The 21899-nt window shown below is 35.3% G+C and overlaps 1 protein-coding gene across 1 annotated transcript; it reads right to left on the reverse strand.

Moving 5' to 3' along the window:
- On the reverse strand, nucleotides 9532-10723 carry LOC107611487. Its single transcript, XM_016313406.1, has 3 exons — nucleotides 10368-10723; nucleotides 9737-10130; nucleotides 9532-9591 (listed from the first exon to the last, which is right to left on the reverse strand). Exons 1-3 carry the CDS (start codon nucleotides 10721-10723, stop codon nucleotides 9532-9534), a joined length of 810 nt encoding a protein of 269 aa, XP_016168892.1.

The raw sequence follows: 21899 nt of genomic DNA on the forward strand, positions 1-21899 counted from the left end.
AATAAGGCTCAAGCTAAAAACTTTAAATAAGAATAATGTAACTGCAATTGCTATAAAGATGAATTTTAACAATAGGAATAGAATTTAAGTTTATTTAGAATAATAATAGTATTTTAAAACACTATTTAAAAAGTGAGGATAAAAACTAAAATTTATTCAAAATATTAAAAATTAAATTAACTCAAAATAGATATTAAAAATATCTCTCAGTGTTTTGAAAATTAGTGTTAAATTCGTGCGATGCACGGGTTTACATTTTAATTTCACATGGTAAATCGAAAATAATATTTTATAATCATACATTTCTCAAGTTTAGTATAATATTATCATCGTCATTATATAATAAATGTACACTTAATATGTTTGTTTATCTTTATTCAAAGTAAAATGTAAATGGAATAGTTTGAAGTCTATAATATTTTTGAGTTATAAGGAAAGAGACCTGAAAAAATAAGAACATATATAACCGTAACAGTAGCATGTCAATTTTACACTAAACTTTATATTATATGACTAATGAAAATTTATCGACAACCTAGTATTTTATTAACCTCATTAGAAAAGCAATTGGCATATGATGTTGTGCTCCATGTTATACATTTTATTTCAAGCATGAAAGTATAATTAATAAATTATTTATATATACGATTTGTGAAATAAATATATAAATATATTTAAAATATAAATCCTAGAAAACACAAATTTTCAAAGTTTTAAACACAACGTTCAAATAAAGAGAATCAACAGATTTTTAAAAAGGTGCCTTCTTAACTATAATTGAGGCGTATTAAACATAGTAGAGATAGAGATCTTATGCGACAAAAGTTGTTACTTAATTTATAAATAAAATTTATCTTAGCAAAATTAAAATAATTAAATAATATCTTTATTTAGTTTAATAAATTTAAATTAATTGTTTATGTATACTAAAAGAAATTATTTCAATTTTATTGACATTCTGCATGAATCCTATCGCCAAAAAATAAACAAATCTAAAAAATAAAAAATATCACTTGTTTTTCGTTATCCTGGGTTTCTCACCCAACTCTCTCTCCTCTTTTCAAACTTGTCTCTTCTCTCCGATAAAGAAGATAAAGAAGACGAAGAAGCTTCCTCCACGGCGCCCTGCCAAAGTCACCGCAGGATTTGCGCACGCCTCACCCAGTCAAGTAGAACGTCGTCGCGTCAGAGAGCGTCGCCATCTTCTTCGAGCATCGCCGTCTTCCTCGTTCCAGAGAGTGTCGTCGTCTTCCTCGCCGTCTTTCTCATTTTTCATCACCGTCGTCAGCCTCTCCCTTCCGGTAACATTCTCTCTCTGATTTATGTGATTTTAATTATTATAGCATTGTTTTTATTTTTGTAATTAATGTAATTTGGTTTGATTTATGTGATTTTATATTAGTTGTTGTTAATTTTGACAAAATGAAAAACTTAAGTATCAATTTGAGGGATTGTTGCTAGAGCTTTCTGTGGGTGCTATTTTGCCTGGAATTGGGGCCTCATTAGGGGAAGTTTGCCATGATTATCTTAATGGGCGATGTATAAAAGTATCTATACTAAAGGAAATTATTTCAATTTTATTGACATTCTGCATGAATCCTATCGCCAAAAAATAAACAAATCTAAAAAATAAAAAATATCACTTGTTTTTCGTTATCCTGGGTTTCTCACCCAACTCTCTCTCCTCTTTTCAAACTTGTCTCTTCTCTCCGATAAAGAAGATAAAGAAGACGAAGAAGCTTCCTCCACGGCGCCCTGCCAAAGTCACCGCAGGATTTGCGCACGCCTCACCCAGTCAAGTAGAACGTCGTCGCGTCAGAGAGCGTCGCCATCTTCTTCGAGCATCGCCGTCTTCCTCGTTCCAGAGAGTGTCGTCGTCTTCCTCGCCGTCTTTCTCATTTTTCATCACCGTCGTCAGCCTCTCCCTTCCGGTAACATTCTCTCTCTGATTTATGTGATTTTAATTATTATAGCATTGTTTTTATTTTTGTAATTAATGTAATTTGGTTTGATTTATGTGATTTTATATTAGTTGTTGTTAATTTTGACAAAATGAAAAACTTAAGTATCAATTTGAGGGATTGTTGCTAGAGCTTTCTGTGGGTGCTATTTTGCCTGGAATTGGGGCCTCATTAGGGGAAGTTTGCCATGATTATCTTAATGGGCGATGTATAAAAGTCGATTGTAAGTCGAATCACCCACTTCATAATTTGCTAATGACTGCATTAGCTGCAACAACCTCAATGGGAACACTTAGCCAAGCTCCTATGGCTCCGATTGCTGCTGCAATGGTTGCTGCACAGGCAATAGTTGCACATTTACCTAGTTGTCACCATTTTTGGACCTCGATTCTCTGATATAAGCCACCTTCTATCCTACTGCGTATTTTGATCCAATATGGCTTTCACAATTTTTGTTAGACTCGTTGCCAATGTTGAACCTCAGAGTAGTTCAGTTATATACAATTTTAAATTCTGGAATCCTTCTCTACTATTCATATTATGAATGACTAGTCAAAATAAGAAGTTCCAATTTGCCTTCTGGTATTTACAACTGATGAAACTTTTATAAAATGTAGTTTCTCAGCAGAGGAGAGATACAAATACAAATACAGAGGAGATACGAATACAGAGAAGATACAAAGGTTGGGTGAAGAATTTAGCAAAACAAAAATAAAGTAATTTTTTAAGTATTTTTTAGATTTGTTTACTTTTTTTGGTATCAATGATTGATTAGGGTTTATGGAGAGATAAATAGTTTTGTTAGATGTGTTTTTGTTTTTGTTTTTTAGATTATTTAAATTTTAAAATAATAAAATTAAATATTTTGATTAATCTAAAATAGTAATTTTTGTCTAATATATTAAAAAGGATATTTAAGTCTTTTAAAAAATTAAATAAAAAATATTTTTTATTTTTATTAAATTATAAGGGTATTTTAGTAAAATTAGTGATATGATATATATTTTTTTAAAAAAAAATCTGATACTGATGTGGAAAATAAATTTCACATGTCTTGTTATTATTTGTCTATATTTTAAATGTATCGGTACGTATAAATTTACCATTGTATGGAAGCAAACACCATATTTTAATTTCATCCGATTTCATTCACAATCTTTTATATTAGAAAAAACTACCAAAAGTACCCATAAATTTTACTAACGTTAACAAAAGTACCCATAAACTAAGGAAATTAACGCTATACCTATGAAAGATGGGTTTCGTATGACGAATATATCCAAATCCTAATTTTTTGTTAATTTTTTAATAAAATTCCCAAACTACACCACCCTAACCCCATTCTACCATCACTTCCTCTCTTCCCACTTCTTCTTCTATCCTCATTTCTCCCTCTCTCAAAAATCCTCACAGAGTCACATAACTCTTCTCCTACTTCCTCACTGTCGTCCGCCACCCACCTACCCCGTCACCGCCAATCTCCTCCCTTTTCACTCTTAAGGTGGCTACAACACCTTCGTCGTGCGCCTGTGACCCAACCTAAGGAGAATGTCGATGTGGCGTGTCTGTCCCAGCTGAGGAGAACGTTGTCGTGGCGCGCCTGACCCATCCAAGGAGAACACCGTCGTCGCGCACCTGAGAAGACATAGGGGTCGTGGTGCTGCTGCATGTAGAAAGATGGTTTGTTATAGGAGTAGTTTTGGACTCCATGACAAGGGTTTTAAAGGTGCAGGTTGGGTTATGGAAGGTTGAAAAAGTGAATTGAGGTTGAGGGTGGGGTAGTTTGAGAATTTTATTAAAAAATCAACAAAACTTAGGGTTTGGATACTTTTATCGTACGGAACCCATCTTTCATGGGTACATCATTAATTTCCTTAGTTTATGGATAATTTTGTCAGTGTTTGTAAACTTCATGAGTATTTTTGGTAGTTTTTTCTTTATATTAATATTTTGTTTGAGTCAAATAATTCTTTAATCATTAAGCATATTATCGAACAAACTAAAAAGAGTACATGTTATTAGTAATATTTGTAAAACTTTTTCGATCCAGCAAAAAATAAATAATAACAACGTAACGAAGCTTTGGCTCGCATAAATTTGTTGATCTATGTCCGAACTGAGAAAGAAGTCTTAAAAACCTATCGACATGTCTCTATTTTACACGGGGAAAATAGGATGAGGGATGTTGGACGGCGCAAAGACGTCAGGCGGGTTGGGTTGTAGGGCCCAAACACACAGCAAAAAAAAAAGCAGTTCTAAATAACTCTAGTTAAAAACTTATCACTTCTGAATGACTTGGCCCCACAAAGTTAACCCAATCAATAGTAAGCGTAGTGAGGCCTGAATCTGTGGAAAGGCCCAAGTAACATGAGTGAGAGTCCATCAAACCAAACAAACACAACGGCAGTGTCAATATCTTCATCTCCCTCGACGCAAATAGATTTAGCCCTATTTGCATACCTTTTAGAGATATTTCGTTACGATGGGTTACTGCACCGTGTGAGAAACCGTGGCTGGCGAATACATCATCATCCTACCATACCGATCCCTAAACCATTGTTTTCAAGTTATGGTTATGTACTCCGGCATTATCCGTGTGAGTAGGTACTTCGAGTGCAACACGTTGCGGCGATGGACAAAGAACAGATCAAGGAACCGGTGTTATTGTCAACCCCGAGAGCTTCTGCTGCACCTTCCGTGCCTAGGGGTTCACAATTGGAGTTGTCGCCCAATCCTGTTAATGGGTCGGAACACAAGTAAGCCTATGGCGAGTATTTATACTTACGTTATAATAGCACTCACTAAGTTTTCATCACCTTTCTTTCAAATATAACATACGTCCTTGGTTTTGTTGGAGGAGGGATTTGCAGGAACCTGTACACCCTATCACAACCACGTCTTTGGCTGAACGCATCTCCCAAATTGAAGCTGACATTGTGGATGTTAGATTTGTTATCCAAAATCAAAAGCTCCTAAATGAGAAGTATGTGGAACTGGTGGAAGAGATGATAAATCAGCAAGCTGTATCACCCCACATTGGAAGTAACTCTCTGAAAGTAGGGAAGACCACCATGACCAAAAGGACCATTGGAAAAAGTGGAGCAACCTTAAGGACATGCAAGCAAAAGAAAAATGCTACTCCCATAACAACTGGAACCGACCCTGACTATCTCCCAATTCCGACGCCGCCATCTAGTCCAGAAGGGAGCACATTCTGCTTGAAGCGCAGAAACAAACAGAGGCATTATGGATCGACCCCTACCTCAAAGGGAGAAACCCCAAAGGGAAGGAGGAAATTGTTTAACACAGGAAGCGTTTCTGGGGTGGGCCAGAGCAAGGGAGAAAAGACTCACATCACTAGCAGCTCTATCCCAGCAGTCCAATATGTCGAGCAACAAAACTTCCTGCAGATTCGGCATGTAGATAGGAGCCAGTGGGGGAAGGAGATTGGGAAAAATATTGCTCGTGTAAGTCCTGAACTACCATTAGAACCTTATGCTTAATAACTGATCTATAAACCATAATGTTTTGAATTCTGACAATTCTTAATAACTGCACACGAGATTCTCCTTACAGGGTATGTCATTAACTTTCTTCCCCACCAAGGACATGAAGATTTTAGGCCTTGATCTATGCGCTGCTGCGTACATATTCAACACAAAACTTGACCAAGAGTAAGTTTCAACACTGATTGTAGTAGTTTTCAGTGGCATAATATACTGAATAGATAAATTGAAATGTCAGTTGTACGCATTGTTTGTCACAGTTGGTTCCACTGCTATACCAGCAAGATTTTTCACTCCAATATTCATACTAATGCATGTTTTGTTGGCGACATCTGTTATAAATGATATACGTTTTTTGTTAAGAAGAATGGTCACCCACATTCTTGAGCTCATGTTATAACTAATTCGAAATAAATCATGATTGCTAATACTGAACACTACAATGAGCTTCTTGTTCAGAGCCCGCACTGTGCTATTACCAGGGGTGCTCTCAAAATTCTAGAGCCTAGGAAGCCCGTGGTCAACAACGTGAGTACAAAATTAGTAAAAAAGCTATGTACATGATCCCCAATTCTGCAGCTGCATGATTTTGCTGAAGTGCATGCCTAAGTATTGTGCATTGTGTATGTTTACAGGTGATGATTCTGCTTGCCTGCATGCTGGCTGGAAACTCCACTAGGATTCATTGGTTCTTGCCGACAACCTTCTCAGTGAGTGGACCTCCTATGAACATTATCTTCTAATAAATATCTTTTCCTTATTTCTGCTGCTAATAATTGGTTATTGTCTAAATAAATAATGTTAATTTTTACATGATCAAGTTGTTGTAGGTAATAAATTCAGTTAAATTGGTGTACTATATTTAAGGATTGAAAAACAGTTATTTTACTTGAAAAAAAAGAAGAAAAAATATGTAACATAATATGAACGGATGTTTTAGTAAAAACATAAGTATCATGCACATAATATTTCTCCTTCCTAAAAAAGTTACGCCCTATACGAGTATGCATTTTCAAAGTGCTTCATTATTCACCCATATAAACTAACTTTATTTATTTTAAGATTTGTTGTTGTTTTTATTTTTTTTCTCCAAACCATATAAATTACTTAGAACATATAGGGAAATTTTTTTTCATTATGAAACTCATGAAATATTTTTAAGGTCATCATTGAAATTTGTCGTTACAGCAAATTGCCACCGGAAGGGGACCAATTCCACATGCGACACTGAAGGCCATCCGAGAGGATTTTATGGGCAAAGCCAACTGTGTATGCAAGGTAAGTCCCGATAAGATTTGTAATGTCGTCGTGGACTCCAAATTGATTAAGCATGTGAATATTCCATCACTGGTTTCTGCTGGCAGATTTACTGTCCCATTTGGTGCGATGGACGTTGGTTTATGCTTGTGATTGACGTCATTCGTAGGCAGCTTATGTACTTGGACTCCCTTCCCTCAGAAGATGACAGACCCAAGCGACTCCGGCAACTTAAAAAAGTGGTATGGTCTATCAATCCACATAAAAACTAATTACTCCATTTCATTTTGTTCGAAAGGCATCTGAGCATATGCTTCTTTTTGTGCACGGAGTGATGCAACCATAAGGCTATCTTCCTGGAGGAGGTGCTGGATAGTGATGATTGGTATGACGACCCGACAAATCCTAGGATTCTGTGCAGCGACTACGAGATAAAGGAGCCTAAGGTCACCAGGCAAGACCCTGGAAGGTATCCCTAGACTCCATCTACTTCTGTTACCTTAGGCTAGCTACGAACTTAAGTCATATGTGACTAATTGATCCATGATGATCTATGATATGATATCTTTGTTCCACCCTCTATTCTTTTGGCATGATGAAGTGTTTCAGCATCAGGTTGTCCTAGTGGTTTAACTATTGTCACTTGAATCAGAATGATGTGTTACATGATTAAAAAAAAATAACGTACATAAAACAATTTTCGTTCTAGCAATGACTGCATCATGTACGTTGGGCAATGGATGATAATGTACCAGCTTTGGAACTCATACGAGGCTGAGGTATACCCACACACCATAGACATTAGGATTTTGTTTGTAGTATTATGAGAAAATGAATTAAGTGAAATAACTTGTGGTTGCAGAAAATTACAGACTATAGTCGTATGAGGCTTGCTGTTGACATGGTACTAAAGTACCATAATGACAAGTATATAGAGGTCATTCAAGCTGCGTTGGAATACTGGAGGAACTTAACCAACGGTTCCCTAGCAACAAACTGACCCAGTTGTTCACCTAAGCTTCTTTTGAGAATGCTTGTTTGAATGCTTACTAGCCGAGAGACTACAACCTTTTGTATAATATTATGTAATCCATCTAATTATTGAATTGAGCAATGCTTCTTGGGAGCTAAGTTTGACAACCTTTTGTGGCTATTTTCATGCAACTCTTTGTGTAACCCATGACACGTTTGACCTACACAACTAAAATCCTCACTAATATGATGCATACATCATTACGAATGTGGAAATTTTCTTAACCTGCATCTCAAATACACTGCACATTAAATAACAAATTCTGATGTTCAAGCTCGATATAGGTATGGTGTCAGGAGTTACAGATGAGGTACAAGTGGATAAACACCTTTCAAGAACGGGCACAAACCAACCATAGTCTTTACAGAGTTTGCAGTAGATACATTCGACTTTTGTAAAATAAACTATACATGTCGATGCTTATGTTAGACGTCAGCCATGTCTTTCGGACCTTTCTAAATTCATCAAGCATAATTTAGTAAACCTTTGTGTACTGTCTTTTAGATTCATATTTGTGGTTGTTTTTCAGATGCATATTTGTGGCTATTCCAATGGTTCTGGTATTTGCACTTTTTGTTCTAGGTTAGACCACATCTAGGTATTGGAGATATCTCCCACCCCTACAGGCAAGGGTGCATAGGATAGCGGAATAATACTAAACCAATACAAAATATTTTCTAAACTCACATATACAGTATGTACAAATAGTAATTAGTAGTGTAAACTTTTAAGAGTATTCTATTGCATGGATCACTTTACCAAAATGTGGGAACTAAACAATTACAACCCCCTTCCTGTTTACGTTAACACTGCCAAGAGGATAACTACCAATGTTTCAGGTAAAAATAATAAACCAAGACAAACAGGCTATAAGAAAATCCTGCTCCGAATATAACTACCATTCCACTTGAAAAAAACCCGTGTAAACATAAATAATGCAAGTTAATAACATGAATGTTAATAACATGAAATGTTCATCTGTAACATGGAGCCATACCTTACATGGAGCCATCCATTTTCTGAATGACTAAAATAGCTAAATAATGCAAGTTAATAACATGAAATCTTCATCTGTAACAATCTCCTGTTATAAATATCAATACAATAAAACACCTTAGCGGATCACAACACATCCATAAATTGTCCACGTTCAAGTTTCTCAACTCCCCGAAGAGTTTCGAGTGCTGCGATTTTTAAGTGCATTGCACATCAATTTGACATGATTTGTTAATGTCACCTCATCTTTCGAAGTAGTTGTTAAATAATTATTTTTTACCAGTAAATAGCTGAATAAACCCAAGTTAAAATATGTACCAACATGTAATGACTTTACCTTACATTTAAGAGATACTAAAAGGAATTTTCACCCTCTGCCAGAAAGAGAGAGAGAATAAACCTTCCAATAAAGTTTCCATCATCGAGAAACTAAGTCAGTTATTGACATCACCAACGCGAACAATCAAAAAGATGAAACTAATTAACCATTAAGAATTTATGTTATCCATGATGATTACTTTGAAACACCATGAAAGACAAACAAATCTCAGTCTACAAAGCAAAACATTAATTCACAACGCATGACGTAGTAGCATAAGAATTTGAAGAGTTTAATACAAGACACTATTTCACCTAAATTTCGAATCCGCATCTACAACAACCCCAAAAAAATGCACCCATGGTTTGGCAAATCCAAACATGCTTCATTCAATAGCCTCACAGTGACGAATAGATGACCAATACTTCATCCCCCACAAACTGTTTCATCACAGAATGCCTAACCTCGCCGAACCCTTTTACAAGAAGTTTGAGACTGCCTGTTAATAGTTTCTGCTCCCTACAAAATCAGAAAAGATAAGACAACGCTGCTCAATCAAAACAACAATGTAGAATTTTGAATGGTACACACACAACATAAAAGACCTAAACAACTTATGAATTAAGAAACCAAAGTCTCACAAACAAATCAATCAAACACTAACCTCATCATCCGGTTGTTTGTTCCTCGCGGTACAATTTCTATGGTCGTGCCCAAGCCCATGGCACCTTCTACATCGCCTCCCCATCTTTACGTTCATGCTGCCCCTGGGAGCACCATTCGACTTTATAATAGTTGGATCCAGCATGTTGACATGGTCATCGCCTTCTCTGCCAAATCTGTTCCTTCCACCTTGCGGGCCCGCTGGCTCAATTTTCTTCGTCAGTTTTTCCACTTGAGAAAGAACATTCTCATACATGTTTCCATTCTGGGCAGCTAAAAAGAACATAGACATACATGCACTCCACAAGGACCCATAACGTACTTGAAATGCCTTTTCCGTATTAGCCACTGGAACCACACCAACTGACACCAAAGACTTTGCATCTTTACACCACCTACAAAGCACTAACTACCTCGGCAACGCCTCTATCTCAAGCTCTTTCATCGTACAAAATATAGGACTGCAAGGGACCCCCTAAACTATTCCACAACTTGCTTGAGCACTCATAATTTTTAGAACTGCTATCGTATAACACAGTATAAACTCAACAGGGCCTTCAGAACTTCCTTAGCATGAGCTTTTGAATGGTACCATAAGTCTCATGATGAAGCACGAGCAACGCAAAACTTACTCTATTTTTTTCTTAACCTCAAAGAATATCTCCCGCATGTAAACCTTGCTTACAGCCTTCTCAATACTTTCCAACCCTGTTGTCATCACCGGTTCCAAATATAAGCATTTGAAGTCGGCCATGAACTCGTTATTCCAATAATCCTTCGCCACATAATCCAGGTTATCCAAGAGCTCAAGAAGACAATTTTCAGATCTAATAAACTTCTTGAGGGATGAATTGATTCCCTCACATCTCGATGTTGTTCTCACTCCAGCACAAAACTTATCACACAGATAGGCATTCGCCCAATACGCCCTCTTTTCATATGTTTTTCCAATCCAATCATTATTCTCTAAACCAAAGCTCTCAACCATCTCCGCCCAATAGTTTTTAAACTCTTCAACTACAAATTTTTCATACACCGCAGTCTTGAATACACTAAAAAATTAGCATCCTTAATGTTAGAGATAACATTTCGAGCAAGATGCTAACTGCATAGTCTATGTGTTGGGTTAGGAAATTCGTTCTAGATAGCCTCCTTCATTGATTCATCTCCATCTGTAACCACAACCATCGGCTTTTGCCTCATCACATCCATGAAACACCTTAGCATCCACTTATAAGAAGGAATCTTCTCATCCTCAAGCAACTCAAACCCAAATATAATGGTTTGTCTGTGATGGTTAGTACCTGAAAAAAATCACCAAAGGTCTATTGTATAAATTCTTTTTATAGGTTGAATAAAAGGCCAAGACATTACCAAAACAATCATAGTCATGCTGCATTTGACCATCACACCAAAACAGATTACCCAAGTGGTTCTCGACATAGTACGAGTATTGTACCACAGCTAGTGGATCAAGTTCGGTCTTCCTTTTAAGATAGATAATGGCTGCAGCAGCATCACCCTCCACAATGCAGAAACATCGAACATCATCGATATAGTTATATAGATCCTTCTTTATAAAATGCAAATTACGATAACCACCTGCGAGATAGGCAAAGAATCCCATGATTTATGTTGTCTGGAAACTTACTTCGTGCAAGCTATGAACATGGACCTTGTCGCCTTACGACATGTGCCGATGCGGTGCCATTATATTTGTGTGGTCTGCTGGGGCTAACTCATGGTTATGATTCGCTTACAAAAGACTTCATCTTCCACTTTTTGCACCCCTTGTCTAGATGAACCACAAATCTCGGCTTACAATTGGTTCGTGTAATTGTTTTATGTGCACTCTGTCTATCAATTCTTTCATAATGTTTCTTATCGTGCAATCCTTCTTTATTGCTGAAGAAAAATTTTCTCACAACATTACCTTAATTATCTTTTCCAAATCTGCCTTTCAAATCGCAAACCCAGTAACTCGTGCATATTCCACATACTTGCATATGCCTCCTCAACCGAATTGAACTCAACAAGAGCTAAATCTTCCGCAGTTACCCCTGCCTCACAACGATTGGAACTATTTGGTTCTTCATCTGACCTCACCATCATCGAACTAGATCCCTGTGCTTTCGCATCATATACTACCCTACTAGTTTCCTCAGTATCCAACGATGTCATATTGACTTCCTCTGGTTGCCTCGACTCTGCCCCTAATGTCTCACATTCGTCAACCCCCGATCCTGTGCTCCATCCGTCTATCTACTGCGCAGAGAACTCTGAGCTACCTTCTGAATCACTCTCCATCTCACACCACCAAATACCTGAACAGGCAAAAAATTTGTATGTCAACTGGCAACTAAGGAAAAAATAGCGTAGTAACTAAGCACAAGACCCGAAAATCTTTAATCAGCATCCAAAGGAACCAACAAAAGGATCAAGTTATGCTATGTTTGAAATATTTTGAGAATATCTATCCATCAATAAAATAATTCTTTTCTTTGGTTTGGAGTACAATAAAAATATAATTTTCAAATCTCAAAATAATTTCAATTCTTACCTTAATGTTCAAACTAAATCAGACAAAAATTATACTCAAATTTGCAAGTTCATTATTACTAAATATTAAAATGTCAAAATTATTCTTAATGAACAAATAAAGAAAAGACAAATACATAACCACAAGGATAAAAATAGTAAAAATAAAAAATTTCATATTTACTCATGCAATTAATTATTCCAAATCATGAATTTATATTTTAAAAAAAGTTGAAATTCACTACTTAACAAAAAAAGAATTCTTTTCTCAATTTAATGCTCTCCATCCACACTCAATAAGAATCATATATGTATAAAGGAAAGTATGAGTGATGCAAAATGTTTATTTTAGGGCAGAAATAGAGACAAAATCTAACTATTCATAGGCACTAACTTTGAATAAGAATGACAAAAAAAAGTTTAACTTTGTAGAGGCTTAATTCCTAGCCATTGTACCTAAAGTGTACTCCATTGTACCTAAAGTATACTCGTACGACACAGTAAAATTTGTTACTCTACTATTAATTTATTTATGCCAACAAGGCTGCTTCATTATTTTAGTTCTTTAATGTTTCCTACATAGCTTTCACAATGAAAAAATGTCCACAGGAATTCAAGTATTTGCATTAACTATGCATTAGTTATTTTAGTTCTTTAATATCATCCTACATCTCCTGCATAGTTTTTACAAGAGTAATACCTCAAATAGGTCCAAAATTCACGGTCAAACAGATTTGTTTCCAACAAAATTTAATTAAAATTTTGTCCCTGACGTTTTTAGTTATACACCAGATACGTCCCCATGGCAATTTGACCCAGTCAAGACGTCCTACGTGGAGGTTAACGGGCTGACTTGTCAGGTTAACTGTCACGTGTCACTTCCAGGACAATTTAGTCTCCATCCAAGCTAGACAAAATGACGTCGTATTGGATCATGAGGCGAATGACGTCATTTCATGGAGGACAAATTCGTCCCCACCAAGGAAGGCAGAGTTACGAAATGGCAACGTTTTAAATGGGGATCTATCTGCCTGTTTGAGGGGACTTATCTGCCTGATGATTATACTTCTATTGGGACCTATTTATCTGATAACCTAATGTTTGGGAACCTATCTGACCTATAATTAGTGACATTACCCTTAAATATATTCATTGTCTTTTTTTGTTTCATTAAAAACACAGGCTGATGTATCTGGACCTGGTAGCTTGCAAAATTATAATCCTCCCTCTCATAACACTCAAATTAAAGATTCTCCTTCACATGTCACAAAAAATGTCTCAGGCAATTCCAAGGTATGCAAATTTTGAATGACTTAATGCGCATGTTGAAATCTGTATGAAACATCCTCATAATAATTTTGTTAATTCCTGGCTCAGCAACCTTTTAGACGTCCAAAGCAAACAGTAATCGGGGCAAAGACTTAGAAGAGTGTTATTGTTGAAACCATGGTAGCTGCAACCAATGACACAGCATCTAGATTGTTCAAATTTATTCCAACACCAGGATTGAAGCAATCTACGAAGAAATGATGCTTTTAAGGATTCCGACACCATATTTTGTTACGTTGGAGGAAATAGTTCTTTTGTTGTTTGGGTTGGTTTGGTTTGGTTTAGTCTATATTGAAGGAAATAAATATTCTTTTGTGAGATTTGGTTTATCTTGATACTAAATTTAGCTACTTGTGTGGTTACAATATTTTAATTATCAGTTATGTAACCATTTTGATAAATGGGTGAAACAAACCAAAAGCAATGTGTTTCTTTTATACTATTTCACCACGATTGATTTCATGCATATCCATCTAAATATAATGAGACATTTCAATCTAACAATTTGATAATCAACACAGATTAAAACTTGCCTAAACAGCCACTACATACATACAAAACACAACTACAACTACCAATGCCCCCAATTATTATACCCATAAACAAAGCAAAAATAATATACTTCTTCACAAGTTGGCTATCCTCATTCTTCTTCAACAATAGATCCTCCAACTGCTTCACTCTCTCCTCCAAGCCATCGTTCAACATACGCATTAAGTCATTCAAAATTAGCATACCTTGGAATTGCCTAAGACATTTTTTGTGACATGTGAATGAGAATCTTCAATTTAAGTGTCATGAGAGGGAGGATTAGAATTTTGAAAGCTACCAAGTCTAGATACATCAGCCTATGTTTTCAATGAAACCAAAAAAGGGCAATGAATATATTTGAGGGTAATGTCACTAATTATAGGTCAGATAGGTCCCAAACATTAGGTTATCAGACAAATAAATTACTATAGAAGCATAATCATAAAGTAGATAGGTCCCCTCGAATAGGCAGATAGATCCCCTATTTAAAATATTTCTGTTTCGCAACTCTGTCTTCCATAGTGGGGACAAATTTGTCCTCCACAAAACGACGTCGTTCGCCTCATGATCCAATACGGCGTCATTTTTTCTAGCTTGGATGGGGACTAAGTTGTCCTGGAGGTGACACATGGTTGTTAACTTGACACGTCAGCCTGTTAACCTCCACGTAGGACATCCTGACCGGGTCAAACTGCCATGGGAACGTATCTGGTGTATAACTAAAAATGTCAGGATCAAAATTTTAGTTAAATTTTATTGGGGACAAATCTGTTCGACCGTGAATTCCTTAGGGACTTATTTGGGGTATTACTCTTTTTACAATGTCCACAAGAGTCCAAGGAATTGCATTAACTAGGCAATAGAGAACCAAATATATGCCACGCTTGGAGACCTTAGGCTCAATTACTATGGAAACAAATCCATACAAATAATCTAGTTCCAAATTACCATATTTTGGTACACTACTTACTCCGCCAACAAATTTTGGACTTAAAAAAAATTAGTAAGTATATAGTTACAGTCATTAAATAAATTAAACATAAATATTGGGTCAAGTCAGGGCGTACGGTAAAAGACATCTTCTTTACCTTGTTTTTAGGCACAAATCTCTCAAAACAGTATCTATTGAAAACTAGACCAGGCAGAAGGTTAATCTAACTGACACGAACAAATGCATCTAAACATATCAGCTCGAAACTTTTTCTACTGGCATACCATGCATATATACCCAAATTCTTTTGACAGAAAATGCACAGAACCAGGTACAGATATAAATAAAACACACATTATCAATAAAATCCTCTTACCCGATCACAAGTTGCTTTGTCTTCGCCAGTCGCTGCTAGTCTGCCTCTGACATCTATCTTCTCCGACAACGAGTACCACTGACGATTAGCTCTTCAGAATCTTCCTACAATCTCAACGCTGGTTTTCCATCAGTTTCCCAGTTCTCCTCTTCTCACGGTGGATCACAGACAATGCGATGTGAATACCCAATGCTTGCTATAATAATCGGTCTTCCCAAACCCACGAAACCCTAACTCATGTAATACCTCAGCATCCATGGATGATGAGCTAACATCTATTTTTTCTTTAATTTTCTAGCATTTAAAATTTATTTCCCTAAATTTCCGTTTAGAATATTTACCCTAACCATTAGCCTTTTTACCATGTTTAAAACACAATAAATCAAAGTCAAAATTTCTTCACTCAAACCAGGTGTCCACAATCTATTGGCAACCTTCTTGTAGTCACTATAGTCATGATAAAACAATACGTACCACAGAATGCACCTAAAGAAAATTGTAAATTTTTTGGTATTGTTAGAGTTACGATTAATGACTCAGACCATGTGGAAGCAATTTTGAACGATTTACATAAAGAATACACCGCATTCATCACAACTATTATGAACAAATCCAATCCTATATCAGTGGAAGAACTTGAAGCTCTACTCATGACACATGAAGTGTTAGGTACTAGAATTAATAGGGAAAAATAACATAATTAAAATTTGCAGACAAGAAATAGATGCAACTAAACAAGAATTTAGACGATAGTGAAAATAATATGACAAAGTGGTGAAATTACAATCTCTCACAATACATAGAGAAGTCTATAATAATCTTTTACATATTATGAAAATTCTTGCAAAGGGATTACACATGTGAGAAACCTTACTACTTTTTTCTAAGTTTGACTAACTAATTCTATGCAAAATATGACATACATTAGCAAATAGCTTAACCCCCTATATATAGTATTTTGTGGAGATGCATTTAGTTTACAAGTTGATCAAGTTATGCACAAATTTCACATTATAAACTACTTGCACAAATTGTACAAGTGTGTGTACTAGCTAGAGTCTTCTTTCACATTCATTTTTATCAAGTTGTATGACAAGTTGATGAATATCAACTTAATCTTACAACTCATTCTTTGACTAAGTCAAAGATTGCAACTAAGCTAACTTATCTTTAAGTTGAAATTTTTACTAGAACTTTGACTATGCAAGTTGTCGTTTTATGAGTTTTCCAACTTGATAAGAACATACTTAATTCTAGACCAAGCTTAAGTTCAATAATGATTTTTAATCTTCTACAAACTTCAATTTACTCCACTTGTACTTCTAACCCCTTTTTTTGTTGACTTCAAACCAAAAAACAAGAATTTTAATTCTTCTTTTCACAATCTCCTACTCAAAATTATTCTTTTGGTGTATTCATGTTGCTTATATTTTCAATAGGTCAAGAGAACATCTGTACCGATCAAATTTATTTGTATTGATTGGTTTTGTCATGATATCTGCAAGATTGTCATTGGTATGGATTTTTTGCATATCCACTTTTTCTTCCTCCACTACTTCATGAACAAAATGATATTGAACGCCTATGTACTTCGTTCTTGAGTGAAAGACTGGATTTCTTGCAATGTGCAAGGCACTCTGGCTGTTATAAAATATTGGAATCATATCCTGATTGTGCTCGAGTTTCTCCATTAATCTTTGCAACCAAATTGTTTTCTTATGAGATTGCGTAGTTGACATATATTCAACTTCTACAGTTGATAATGCTACAACTGCTTGTAATTTTAATAACTAGCTTACTGCACCTCCTGCAAGTGTAAACACATAGCCTGTAGTGAACTTTCTTTTGTCAAGGTCTCTTGCAAAATCAGAGTTAACATAACATTTGATAGTAAATTCAGATAATCTAAAATATAAAGCAACATCAAAGGTTCTTTTAATATATCTCAAGATCTTTTTTACAGCACTACAGTGCTCTTTTCCTGGATTTACCATGAATCTGTTGACCATCCCGACAGATTGGATGATATCTGGTACGGTGCAAATCATAGCATACATAAGGCTTTCCATTGCTGATGCATACAGTACTCGAGACATTTCTATATTCTCTACTTCACTGCTAGGACACATCTTAGAAGATAATTTAAAGGAAAAGTCTAGGGGGCCAGCAACTTTGTTAAATTCTGGCCAGCATGTAACCAGCAAAAAAAGTGAGCCATTGGATGAAATTTCACATCAATCTCACACCATTAAAACCATCATTGATGGCTATTTGATGGATACAAATCACAAAAGTTGCTGGTCCCCTAACATTCCTTAAATTTAAAATTGACAGGAAGTGGGTAGATATTGATTTACACTCTTGCTTGTTGAAACGCATAAGACCTTCCTCAAGTAATTTTCTTGGGATAGCCAAATCTTTCTATCTTTTCTGTTTCGGAAAATCTCCATCTCCAAAATCTTGTTTGTTGGTCCCAAATCCTTCGTATCAAACTTACTAACCAACTGAGCCTTTAATTCCTAGACACGATCTTTGTTAGGGTCTATCACCAACATGTCATCCACGTATAATAACAGAATATTGAAATCACCATAACTAGACCTCTTGTAATGAGTACAATGGTATGATTGAAGTCTGTTGTAATCATGGATAATAATGAAGGAATTAAATATCTTGTATCAACATCTCGGTGCCTACTTTAAATCGTACAGATATTTTGTTAACTTGCAAACCAAGTTTTCTTTTTCTGGTTCTTCAAAGCCTTTTTGGTTGGAGCATATATATTTCTTCTTCAAGTTCACCATGAAGAAAAGCAATCTTTACATCTGGTTGCTCTAGATGCAAATCATAAACAATACATATAGCAAGAATTATTTTTATTGTAAAAATTCTAACTACTGGAGAAAATATTTCATTGAAATCAATACCTTCTTCCTGACCAAATCCCTTTATGACCAATCTTGCACGATAATGTTCTATCTGGTCATGATTGTGACGCTTGATTTTGTTAACCCATTTGTTACCAATGTCTTTTCTTTTCTCTGAGAGTAGGACAAGCTCCCACATCTTGTTTCTATGTAATGCTTCCATTTTTTTTTGCATGGCTGTCATCCATAAAGAAGAATTTGGACTTTCAACAGCCTCTTGAAAGGTTGATGGTTCTTCATATTCAGTAACAACATAATATGCATCATGGTAGTCATGACATAGTCGGTATGCCATGATGGTCTTCTTAGTTCATGTGTTGTTCTGCGAGCTTCATTTGGTCCTTGTACAATTTGCTCAGATTCTGCTTCAGAATAGTCTTTTTCTCTAGACTCATCATCCATATACATTGTAGTAGTTTCTTCAGTGCTGCTATTGTTTTCTTGCTTTCTTTGCAAATCATTTTTAGGAAATATAACATCTTTACTGATAATAACTTTATGGGCAGTAGAGTCCCACAAACGATACCCCTTTACATTATCAGCATAGCTTAAGAAGATACACTTTCTTGATTTAGGATCAAGCTTTGTTCTTTCTTAGAAATTGAACATTACATAAACAAGACATCCAAATATATGTAGAGAAGAATAATTGAGCGGCTTACCTTGCCACATCTCCATTGGTGTTTTCAACCCAATCACTGTTGATAACGATCTATTAATCACATAGCAGGCTATTTTGACTGCTTTTGCCCAGAAATACTTGGTTAATCTTGTAGTCCACAACATAGCTTAAGTTCTTTCTAAAAGAGTTCTGTTCATTTGCTTTACAACACCATTTTGCTGAAGTGTATATGCAACTGCCAATTGTCTCTGAATATCCTCGTGCTTGCAAAATGCAATGAAATCACCATTAATGTATTCTCCTCTATTGTCTGTCCTTAAGCATTTTATTTTCTTCCCAGTTTCAAACTCTATTCGTACTTTAAACTCCTTCAATATTGGAAATACATCTGACTTTTTCTTAATAGAGAATACTCACACTCTTCGTGAGTAATCATCTATGAAGAAGACAAAATATTTTACTCCTCTTAGTGATAATTCTGGTGATTCTCAAACATCAGAGTGAATCAAGTCGAGTATGTGCTTGCTTCTAGCGGTTAATCTTTCAAACTTCAATCTATATTGCTTGCTTGTTACATAGTGCTTACAAAAAGATAGATTCACCGTTTTGAGCCCTAGAAGGAGATTATGATTTGCAAGAACCTATAGAACACGTTCTAACACGTAGCCTAATTTGCAATGCCATAATATCGTTATGTCTTCTTGGTCTGTAGATGCAATTGAGGCCTCTGTGTCTCGAATTGTATCTCTAGAAAGCAAGTATAGATTGATTGTTAGCCGTTTTGCCTTCATGATCACACAAGCACCACATTTTTAATATTAATCTTGTACCCTTGAGAATTCAATAGCCCAACAGATAATAAATTTTTTCTCAGGCCATTCACATGTCTTATACTTTGAACTATATGGATGAAACTATCAAAATCTTAATTTTAATGGTACCAATTCTCACAATTTCTAAGGCATGGTCATCTCCCATGAGTACAGATCCTTTTGAAACAGGTTTATAAGTGCTAAACCACTCATGATGTGGAGTCATGTGATATATTATTGCACAATTCAAGCCAGAGATCAGCTAGTAATTCATTGTCTTCATGACCAATTGCACCTTTGATGCACAAGACATTTCCATTATCAAAGGTGTTTGTAACACAACCATGTAAGGTAGTTGCATTAACAGTTTTTTTTTACTCTTCTTGTTAAGTCAATAATCCTTTTTCAAGTGCCCTGTCTTACCACAATTGTAACGAGTAAGGTTCTTCTTTCGAGATTTTGATCTACCACGACTTTGACTCCCACTAGAACCATGTTCTGTTGATCTTCCTCTCATCACCGACAAAGCTTCTGCTTGCTTTGAACTTTCCGTTCGATCATCTTTATTTTTGCGCCTGCTTTCTTCTTCAAGAATAGTAGCAGCAACATCATCAAATCAGAGTTGATCAGCAATATTATTATTTGTGATATTGATGATAAGTTGATCATACGAGTATGATAAACTTTGGAGAAGAAGTTCAGCACGTTCATTCTCTACAATCTGACACTCAATGGTTGTCAATTGTGAAAATACAGTATTAAGATTGTTGATGTGATCCGTCATCGATGTGGATTCACTCATACGAAAAGTATAAAGCCTCATTTTCATGAATATCCTGTTGTGAAGTGACTTTACCTCGTACAACTTAGTGAGTGACTCCCAAATCTCCTTTGCTGTCTATTCCTTCGAGAAGCTTGATAATACCGAATTTGCCATAGCCAAGTGTAAATTGGCAGCAGCGTTTCCGTCCATCTCTTTCCACTTGTTATCAGGAGTGCCGGTAGGCTTGCCTTCTATTGCTTCTAAACAATTCTACTTTTTCAAAATTGCCTTGATGTTTAGTTTCTAAAGGAAAAAGTTATTCCCATTAAATTTCTCGATCTTAAATTTTATTGCCATGGTTCTGACACTAACTGCCCATTTGCAGCGAAAGATTAAGAACCAAGCCCTGATACTACTATTAGGTACGAGAATTAATAAGGATAAAATAATCAATTAAAATTTACGGGCGAGAAATAGATGGAACTAAACAAGAATTTAGACAATAGTGAAAATAATATGACAAAGTGGTAAAATTACAATCTCTCACAATACATAAAGAAGTCTATAATACTTTCTTACATATTATGAAAATTCATGCAAAGGGATTACACATATGAGAAACCTTACTATTTTTCTTTCTAAGTTTCACTAACTAATTCTATGCAAAATATGACATACATTAGCAAATGACTTAACCCCATATATACAGTATTTTGTAAAGGTGCATTTGGTTTACAAGTTGATTAAATTGTACACAAATTGTACATTATAAACCACTTGCACAAATTGCACAAGTGTATATACTAGAGTTTTTTCAGGGTAAAAAACGCATTTAAGCCAGGGAGAGAAGTATATTACGCATATAAGCCGAACATGAATCTGATGCAAGAATCAGCCAAAACAAACTATTATGTAATTCGAAACAAGTGTATTCGAATTACATTCGTTAATAATTCGAATCAATACAGATCGAATTATTCTAAACCATTGCCTACACGTAATTCGAATTAACTTGGAACGAATTATAAAAGTATAATTCGAATTGTATCAATTCGAATTAGTAAGAAGACGTGAGTAGTAGGAAGTTCGAATCAAATTGATTTGAATTACTCACTTTGTGAAACAAATTTATTTCATGCGATGTAATTAAAGAGAAGACTAAATTTGAAGATAAATATTTATGCATGTAGTCAAATTTTAAATAAAATAATCTACATAATCAATAATAATTTAAAAATTAAAAAAATATTTTTATCATCTACTTATCTAAATTATTGGGACATTATAAATTTTTATAGTACTCCTAATATCTTTTAAGTTTTTTTTTAAATTGTT

Source organism: Arachis ipaensis, chromosome B08, assembly GCF_000816755.2.
Source record: "Arachis ipaensis cultivar K30076 chromosome B08, Araip1.1, whole genome shotgun sequence".
Classification (NCBI taxonomy): Eukaryota; Viridiplantae; Streptophyta; class Magnoliopsida; order Fabales; family Fabaceae; genus Arachis; species Arachis ipaensis.